General features: G+C 40.9%; 1 protein-coding gene across 2 annotated transcripts; it reads right to left on the bottom strand.

Annotated features, from left to right (window-relative positions):
• Window positions 1-251: 251 nt before the first annotated feature.
• Window positions 252-9,648, bottom strand: stradb (STE20 related adaptor beta). 2 transcript variants are annotated; one of them, XM_026158551.2, is made up of 13 exons: window positions 9,422-9,648; window positions 8,944-9,036; window positions 8,718-8,784; window positions 8,033-8,113; window positions 4,941-5,043; window positions 4,728-4,849; window positions 4,527-4,635; window positions 4,251-4,374; window positions 3,959-4,130; window positions 2,715-2,819; window positions 2,367-2,623; window positions 2,210-2,252; window positions 252-2,077 (listed from the first exon to the last, which is right to left on the bottom strand). In XM_026158551.2, exons 3-13 carry the CDS (start codon window positions 8,727-8,729, stop codon window positions 1,916-1,918), a joined length of 1,290 nt encoding a protein of 429 aa, XP_026014336.1. In that variant the 5' UTR covers window positions 8,730-8,784; window positions 8,944-9,036; window positions 9,422-9,648; the 3' UTR covers window positions 252-1,915. The 2 variants fall into 2 exon arrangements, with proteins under 2 accessions (XP_026014336.1, XP_080153422.1); XM_080297296.1 differs by lacking the exon at window positions 8,033-8,113.
• Window positions 9,649-9,654: the final 6 nt, after the last annotated feature.

Raw genomic sequence — 9,654 nt, 5'->3', positions numbered from 1 at the left:
TTTATCTACCTAACATACACATAACATATTTTATAATCACCACTTAACCTAAGATGCATGTCTTTGGACTGTGGAAAGAAGCTGGAGTACTAAAAGAAAGCCATGCAGGCACAGGGAGACCATGCAGACTCCACACAGAAAGGCCGCAGCTGGTAGGTTTGACCCACCTGGGACCTTGTTGCTGTGAGGCAACAGTGCCAACCATCACACCACCAAAAGACAAAAACTGCAAAAAGATTTATGACCACAAGTTGGCAAAACATTCGGTATCATTTTATAACACATGTATATATAAGGCTCATACAGCTACCATATTTGATATGTACTGTAAGTCACAGTTTTCATACACAGTACACTTAATCACAGTTACAGAGAGATCACTGTATTCTAAATGCACGGTTCAGTAAAACAGAAAGGCATTATTGGAGAAGTGGTCATAGAGCACAGTAGAAATCTTCTTTCCATGATTGGGACAGGAAACTTTGTTTTTCTATTTCTACCTGTGGCTTCTAACTACTACATGGAACACTAGATATATTCTATTGCTCATGTATTCTATTGTTCATAGCACAGTCCCCCCCCCTTCCCCTCCCGATTTATGACAGGTTTTAAGGATACTATACAGGAACTCTATGTGCATATATGTTCAAGCCTACAGCAGGAATGTATTTACACAGCTGATTGTGGATGTGTTGTTTTGTTGTTCTGCTCTTTAAACAATGTAACCTGTGGTAAAACCAAAGAGTTTAATTTTTGAATATATAAAAAAAAAAAATATATATATATATATATAGGGAATAACCAAGGCCTCAATTTAAGAACTTTTCTTAAAATTTGGTGTCAACAAAACATTTAATAAAGAGTTGCTATGAAACAAACTAGCTCGCTGCAGGCAAGCTAACTGGTATGCAGACTAATCTTTTTTTGGCTGTACAGTATTTTTTACGCTTTGGCAAAACAACCGTTAAAAGCTTGCCGGATTAGATATCAGCAGTTTCTGTTTGCATGAGTATAAAGGCAACTTCTACTGCCTTACTTTGTCACTGAAGAAAACTTGAACATTTCTAACACAGATGAATATATATGCACATATGTTTAAATCTCACGTAGTGTACCTTTCACTATTCACAGTCTAAAAACACAGTGCCTTAAAGTGGACCTATTTTGTTTTTTTCTATTCTTGGATTTGTATCATGTTAAAGTAATACCGTCATCCCAGGTTGTGAACACAGAGGAGTTAACGAAGGGCAGCCAGTCAGAACAAAATAGGCTTAAGTAGAATGGAAATGGTCAATTGTAGACACAACATGAACAGAGGAGTAGCACAAAAGCCCAGGATGAGACAAATAAGGGAGACTTTGAACTGTGAATCATGCAGTGGAACTCTATGGAGCTGTAAAAGAGCATAATAGGTCCACTTTAAAGAAAATTCAACACAAACATGATATCTTACAAAAAGTGGTTACTATTAAGAAATAACTTCTTGGTTGTACCAGAGTCACCCACCTGAAAGAAAAAATGCAAACATGGATATAACATTTTAAAAACAACAAAATGCTCACAAACATATGCACAACTGTTAACAGGGGGGGCTTTTATCTCAGAGGAAGTGTGTGATTATTAGCAAGCAACTTGTTTTTTTCTTATTCCTTTCGCTCGCTGACGGCCCATTATTATCGTTACTATAAAATCAGAGCAGCTTCTTTGTTCCAGCACTTTCACAATTGCCTCACCACTCTGTGACCCAAAAAGTCGCCTTCAAAAAGCATAAAAAAAAGCTACAAAAACAATTTAAAAAGGCTCAGAGAGTTGGGTTAATAATAAAAATTAAAAGCACAGTAGAATTTGGCCTCATTGCTTTTCTTTGATTGTCTTGTGTTTGGCTTGCTAGTCAATGGAAGTGTAGATGCTGCAGTTAGGAGAAATCCCAAACGGCCTCAGTGGAGTCGGCGGTGGCTGACGCTGGAGTGTGACAGGAAGGGGTGGGGGGGCTGGATACTGGAGGGTCCTCAGGACTGGCGAGGGGCACTGCTGGGTACATGAGGCTGAGGAAGGAGTCACTGGTGTGCCTCTTCACCTGTAACAGAACAGAAAGTCCCTGCTCAAACATAAAGTTTTCAAAATAAAAGCCTACTCTTTTAAATTTATTGCCTTTGTTCTGTTTTTGGAGTTTTGCCTTCAAAGAAGACGTCCAACTGAAGGAACCCACCTGCTTGAAGAAGGCGTGGGTCAGCAGCTCAGATGCTGATGGCCTTTGGAAGACAAACAGAACCAACACCAGCATTAAAGTCTGTGTGTCTGTGCTGTAGGTGAATGTGGTTGTATTTCTTTTTAATTCCATCTGACTGCTGCTTCACTGAAATCACCTGCGCTCAGGCTGCTGCTGCAGACACAGCTGGACCAGGTTGTGGAGGGTGGCAGAGTGGTTTTTGGGTCCGGGGCTTTGAGGTCGGTCCGTTGGAGGAGCAGTGGTGCTGTGCGTCAGGCTCCCCGTGGCCACACTCTCCCCAATGCCGGAGTCCACCCCAGAGCGCGACACCTTCAAACCCCCCAGCTCTCCAAGCGGGAAGGGAGCCACGTCCAGCAGGCAGCAGTGGGAACCGCGCAGCTTCTGAAGCAGCATCTGAGTGGCAAGATTCACACACTGACACAAACTATAGACAACGATGTGTAGCTACACATTCTTCTAGAGCAGTTTGGGTATAGCTGATTACCTGAGTGGGTGGCATGTCCTGGAAAGGCACCCTGCCGCTGACTAGCTCACAGGCCACAATGCCCAAACTGTAGATGTCTGACTTGACTCCATAACCGTGCAGGTCCTACTGAGGACAACACCAAAGAGGAGACGTATAACAGGCTAAATTTTAGTTAAAAAAACAAACAAAACAAAAGCGAAAGAAAAAACAAACAAACATAATTTTTGATGATGTTTTTGATCCAGTATTTGGTCCTCTAAATACTGTCATCTAGCACAGAACCTTCAACCATCCTACTGATCAGCCAATAGAACAAAACTCGGCTTAAATGGAGATGGAATTAAAAAAAGAGCATGTGTGTAGGGTGAGGAGCCCTCTTACACACACATACACGTTTGTTTGGCTATTGTTGTGGGGACTTTATATGTAGCCACTTTGACTTTGACCACTGGACTATCTTGGTGTTTAGAAAACAAGCGAGGAACTCACTGATGAAGTGGCATGCTCACCTGTCCTAGGGAACATCTGCAAATTTTAGCTAATAAAACATATGTTTACAGTCTTCCCAAAGTGCTGCACTAGTAAGATCTGATATCCTTGTGTTGGTGTTGTTTCTGCATCATCATTGGTCATTTTAACTGACCAATCATGTTGTCTGACTATTCAGTTAGGATTAGCCAAGAAGTTAGCTAATGCTATTAAAAACCCAACCGCTCGTGGCAGATGGCCCCGCCCCTCCCTGAGCCTGGTTCTGCTGGAGGTTTCTTCCTGTTAAAAGTTTTTCCTTCCCACTGTCGCCAAAGTGCTTGCTCATAGGGGGTCATATGATCGGTTTTTCTCTCTATGTATTATTGTAGGGTCTACCTTACAATATAAAACGCCCTGAGGTGACTGTTGTTGTAAGTTGGCACTGTATAAATAAAATTGAACTGAATTGAAAAGCCATCATTAGCAAACCTACATGAATAACCTAAATTTGGCTAACAGGAACCTAACTTGATAATATTTGTATCATATTGTATAAACTAATAAAGAAAACACCAGAAATCATTTGTTCCAGAAGAGAATTTTCTATAAACAAAGGCTCCATACAATCGTATTGGTCAGATGCAACGTTTAACAACACCAACATAGAGACATGAGATAGTCTCACTGACTATTGAATTATTTTAAAGTATGAATCATGCAAGGTATGGCAGAGCAAAAATCTGGGGAGCTGGGGATGTGCAGAATTCACTTTGAAGGGGAAGCATGACACCGACCTGTCGCAGTAGTTCAGGGCTGAGCCAGGGCAGCAGTGCCGGGCTGTGGTGGGGCATGTCAAACACGGTCCTCATCCTCTTGCCCTCACGCATCATACTGTAAACACTGTGGAGCCCTGAGAGGTAAACACGCCCCTCCCCTGACAGCAAGATATGACTGGCCTTCACCCCTCTGAGAGGACAGATACAGGTGTAAAAAATACACATTACAAAAGATACAAATACTCTTCCCCTTCTAACACATATGTTGTCTTATAGTTTAGCTTTATAGTGTCTTGTACATTCCACTGACCGGTGAATGTAGCCCATCCGGTGCAGGTATTCCAATGCTTTGAGCACACCGTACAGCAGGTACGCTATCAAGGATTCACTCATTCCATCTGGGAAATATGTCCTCAGTAAAGTATCTGCAGAACCTGCACAGCAAAGCAGAGGGAAGAGACCAGTCGAACAGCTAATTATGGAGCTAGTGCTAGAATTATAAAAATCACAGCACAGGAAAAATAAAAAAAGCCATGAAAGCTTCTACATTAGGATAAAAAGCGGTGGATGTGTGGTTGTGGCTGACCGTAGGCCATGAGCGGTGTCAGGACCCACAGCTGGCAGCAGGAGCTGAAAACCAGGCGAGAAGTCAGCAGGTTGGGGTGACGGAAGAGACGGGACAGCAGTACCTCATTCTGGGATTTAATATAGAAATATCCAGTGGATAAAGACACGTGTACAACCGCGTATATCTCAAATACATGACAGCATGTAGGGCTGCAATCACCATGAGCTGCAGAAGCTCCTCCTCGGTGCACTCGTCCAGGTTGGTCTGTTTGACGGCCACCAGCTGGCCAGTAGGGATGTGGCGAGCCATGTTCACCTGGCTCAGATTATTGAAGCCCCGTCCTGTGACACGGTGAGTTGGCATGAAGTGAATTGCACTGCAATTTTTTTAAAGATCTTTAACTCATTTTTATGCTTGGATGTGTGTCCTTACCCAGCTCTGACAGTAGCTGGTAGTGGGCCGGCTCGGCCGACAACCCTGTGATGTCATCGCCACCCGCTGGGCCCTGCAGAGTGTACTCAGAACCGTCACAGCTCTGCAGAGACGTACACACAAACAAGGCCAGCAGAACAGAAAACAAACATGATTCAGGAGAGAGCATACACAGATTAAAATGTACAGGAAATCATCTGCGACCTTCATCAGTCCTGACTGTCTTCATATTTGGCTCCTCACTCTCAACACTATATGCTGTTTCTGTCATAACTCGTGCAAAGTCTAAGGTTTTTTTTGGCAAATGGCTTTTCAAATAGTGCAGAGGTGCCACTATGTATTTAAGAGGTTAAGAAAAGTCATGCAATACACAAATTCCCCAAATAAATCATTAGTGTTTATAAGCACAAATGTGTATATGTTGCTAACAAAATTAGTTTGTAGAAGATTTTATAAACTTGCGAGTCTTATTAACCTTACGGACATGTAATCGACACAGACTGTATCCTGTTCTCTGGTGCTTATGAAGCAGTGTTGGTGCTGAAATGTGGAACAAGCCTGATGGAAAGACTAAAAAGCTTTTTGACCGAACCATTTTATCCTGAAGAGTCTGACTTTGAGTGTCTCTTCATATCTAAGGTATTTAAATCACTGTGATAGTCCATCAATATACAAAAAACAGCAGACTAAAATACTAAAGAGAGGAATCCCTGGAAGTATGTCTGTTCTGTTTCAGATGACATCAGAGTTTAAGCACTGAATAAAATCTACCTTTGTTGATACTAGCATGCCTAAACAGCTATGCGAGAGAAGATAAATAAGGCCCGAGGGTGTAAAGTCTCTGAATAACAACAGAAGTGTATGAGGTCAGCAGGGACGGAACAATGGTTTATCCTGGAACACCACAGCTAAAGACATCAAGTACATGTTGTGTAGTAAAAAATGCAACAATTGCTTTGAAAAAATAGAGCAAATCAAAGTCAGTCTTCACAATTTACAACATTCATTACTTTGTAATATTTGAAAGCATCTCTTCTGCAAAAAAGAATCATCATTATTCTGTTATTTTCACTTTTTCCTAATTATTTCATTTAAATGTAAATTAAATGCAACGATTGCCTGATTCAAGCAATCCCATCTTTGCATACAACTAAATATCTGTAAGGTTTTAAAAGGAATGCAGTCGAGCCCAGAGCAGAAGGAAACATTCATTTACATATTTGACGAGTCTCAAATATGTTTACCGTGAACACAGCACCGATGTGTTCACTGAACATTTTCCCACTAATTTCTGTACTGACTGCACTGAAATTGTTCCAGTTGTGTTCACAAACTGGAAGCAAGCAGCTAATGTAAAATAATACCAATGGGCAGGATTTCCTCCTATCCTCCTCCATTTGTTGAGCCACCAGCTGCCACTTAACCCTACAATCTTCTCCAGCTACAACCTCAAAGGAGATGAAGTGTCACAGTGACATTGGGTTTCTATTTTGCTCCACACTGTGTGAGGTGGCTGCCAGCAGGTGGCGCTGTAACACAGAGAGGAACAAAGGGGAGGGAGTGAGGGGAGGATGCTTGGGAGTATTAGTGATGCAGAGGCTTTCTGGGGATGTCTGTTTCACAGAGACACTTGTGTATGTCTTGGATGGATTTCAGGGATACACACTCCACCCCAGGATTTACTCTGCATCAGCAAGAGGAAGTGATATCACACATTAGCTGTACATTCATAATTATTATTAAGTTGCTAATAATGTATATATTAAATATAAAGTACTCAATATAGAAGAAAGCATCTAGACTGGAAAATTTTAATGTTTTTGGTGAAGGGGTGGGGAAGGAGCTTTGGAGTAAAGTCTGATGATGTCATAGTAACGCCCCAAAACCTGAGGGTATAATATAGCAGAGCATTCAAAATGTAAGAAAAAAAAGTTGCATCATGGGAATCGTAGGATGCTAATTTATTGGAGCCTCAGGTATTATTATTAGAATTAAAGGGAACCTATTAAGCTACATATTGATTCACCAATGAATGACCACATTAAATACGGTCTAATGAAGTTTCTAATAATGTGGTGAGTGCATGCACACTTATCAGTGTATTTTTGGCCGTCTAGGAGGCACAAATCTTCAGACTGCTGTAAATGCTGAATAAAAATTTAAGTCAATCATATGTAAATTTAGGCTGTTATAATTGGCATAATTACTAGCTTGGTATACAAATATTTGAAGTGTTGTATAATGTGGTGTAGGGACTTGTACTGCACACTTGTACCGTTCTGCAGGTCTAGTCAGTCTAAACATATTAATGTAGTCCTAAAGCAACCTGTTATATATATATATATATATATATATATATATATATATATATATATATATATATATATATATATATATATATATATGTATATATATATATGTATATATATATATATATATATATATATATATATATATATGTATATATATATATATATATATATATATATATATATATATATATATATATATATATATATATATATATGTATATATATATATATATATATATACACATATATATATATATGTATATATATATATATATATATATATATGTTCTACAATGATAATTACATTGAGACCTAATTTTTCTAATCTAATCTTTCATTTTAATTTCAAACTTCAAAGAGAAAAAAATGATAGGTCATAATAAGTGGGGCAGGGCTAGCTCAGTAGGTAAAGTGGTCGCCCCATGATCGGAAGGTCGGCGGTTCGAATCCACTTAACGGCTACCCTGAGGTACCCCTGAGCAAGGTACCGTCCCTACACACTGCTCCCCGGGTGCCTGCTTAGTGGGCTGCCCACTGCTTCACTGAGTGAATGGGTCAAATGCAGAGAAAAACAAGTAATTTCCCCATGGGGATCAATAAAGTATCCATTATTATTATTATTAATAGGTCATCTTTAAAATGATTTCATTCTCTTTTAAAACTGTCTTTAACAAGACTGAGTAAGTAATAAGCAGCTCCAGACAGGTGACAAATGATAATACGATGAAAGAGCATCAGTGTGACGCCTGTCTCCATGCTGACAGAGTCTTGGCTACTGACCAGGAACTGGTGGCTGATGTCCTCATAGCGCTCCTCTATGTCCATGGGCTGGACCTGAGCGTGGGAGATGCAGGAACAGTCCTAGTGAAGGAGGGGGAGGAGGAGCACATGTGAGACATGCTCTAAAGGAAGAGGAGGAGGAGGAGGGGGGTGGAAAGTGTAGGGTGATGTGCTGCCAGGCAGCACGGGGGATTGGATAGGGTCAGAGTGAAATGAGGCAGAGAGGCAAGCACAGGGGAAGTAGAGGCCATGGAGGCACTCTCACCGGGGCTTTTATCGTAAATGGTGAATGGAGAAAGAGAGTTAGAGTGATGGTAACAGGCAGCAAAGAGGCAGCTTATGTGTCCCAAAAGAGTGAGAGAAGAGCTGCATACATAATCAGATGCACCATTTAGATGTGAGGGATGTGCACAGGTAGCCAGTATTAATATCTAACCTTCTCAGATTTACATGTATAATAACAGGCTGACTGCTCGTGTTACTCACAAACTAACAAAAAACTGATTTGAAATCGGCTGATGCCAAATGCATTTCTGAATGTCTATACATTAGACTGATTGAACTCAGAATGTCCCAGCACCGGCTTGAGACAACTGATTCGTGACTATACAAGTAACAAGGTACCCATTCAGCTACACCAGAGGGCATCAACCAAGCAAAACCACATGCGGAGCGATATTCTTACCAAGAAAGACATGGAGTCCTTTTGGCGATGGCAAAACCACAGACTCGGGCATTCATCCGCTCGCAGGCTGCAGGAGACCGATCGCGATGGAGAGAGAGCAGCAATGTAATGTGAGACACACCGAGAATCTCCCCCCCACCACCCCACACCTCCACTAGACTAGAAAGCAGCCAGCAGCAGCATTACATCCAGCCTCGGCCATTCATCCATCCAGGCTGCAGCTTACCTGGCTGCATCAGCTGATGGAAATGGAAAGAGTGTCCACGTTCAGGAGAGTCGCTGTTTTAGCTTTGGGGAAAACTGAGGGCTGGGGGTGATCCTGGAAAACAGAGTGCTCTGTTATTAACGTCTTTGTTTATAGTTCTTTCTTTCTTTCTTTTTTAAAGGTCGTCCTCATGTCATATTTCGCAATCAAACTCATCCCCACTTCAAGGTTACATTCACTGCAGCCATTTCAGTAAAAGCAGTGGATGATTATTATTCTATTGTCGTCCATTAATTAATATGCATGTTAAGCTAACTGTCACATTTTAGCTAGATAATTAGTTGTTGCACGGATTAAATATTAAATTATTAAATATCAGGACATTTATGGGAGCTTTTGTTTTGGTAGCGAAGAACATTCATACAATATATATATTTGGCTGGTTGAGCATTAAAGTAAAACCTGGCAGTTATATGAGAAAAGAAACGGAGCAGCTTACCTTCACCCCACAGCAGCTCCGCGCTTTCACATAAACAAAGCAAAAACACCAAGGACACCCCGCTATGCTGAAAGACTTAGCGTTTACAGCTCACACCGCTCCTTCATTTTGTATAACTTTATGGGAAAAGTAACGAGTTTTACTGTCAATGACAAACTGCAAAATAAGCCCCAGCGAAAATGTTTTGAGAGGACTTTTAATTTGACACAGACTGCTGACGCTGAATAAAGACG

The sequence above is a fragment of the Astatotilapia calliptera genome, chromosome 23 (assembly GCF_964374335.1).
Source record: "Astatotilapia calliptera chromosome 23, fAstCal68.1, whole genome shotgun sequence".
Taxonomy (NCBI): Eukaryota; Metazoa; Chordata; class Actinopteri; order Cichliformes; family Cichlidae; genus Astatotilapia; species Astatotilapia calliptera.
This window is presented reverse-complemented; position numbering and strand designations above follow the sequence as displayed.

Excerpts from the sequence above, each read along its gene's own strand:
- stradb (XM_026158551.2), bottom strand. Across the intron at positions 5,044-8,032 it reads ACATCAGCCACCAGTTCCTG|AGCTGTGACGGTTCTGAGTA; the intron begins GTCAGTAGCCAA and ends ACGTCTCTGCAG. Across the intron at positions 2,624-2,714 it reads AGGACATGCCACCCACTCAG|ATGCTGCTTCAGAAGCTGCG; the intron begins GTAATCAGCTAT and ends CTTGCCACTCAG.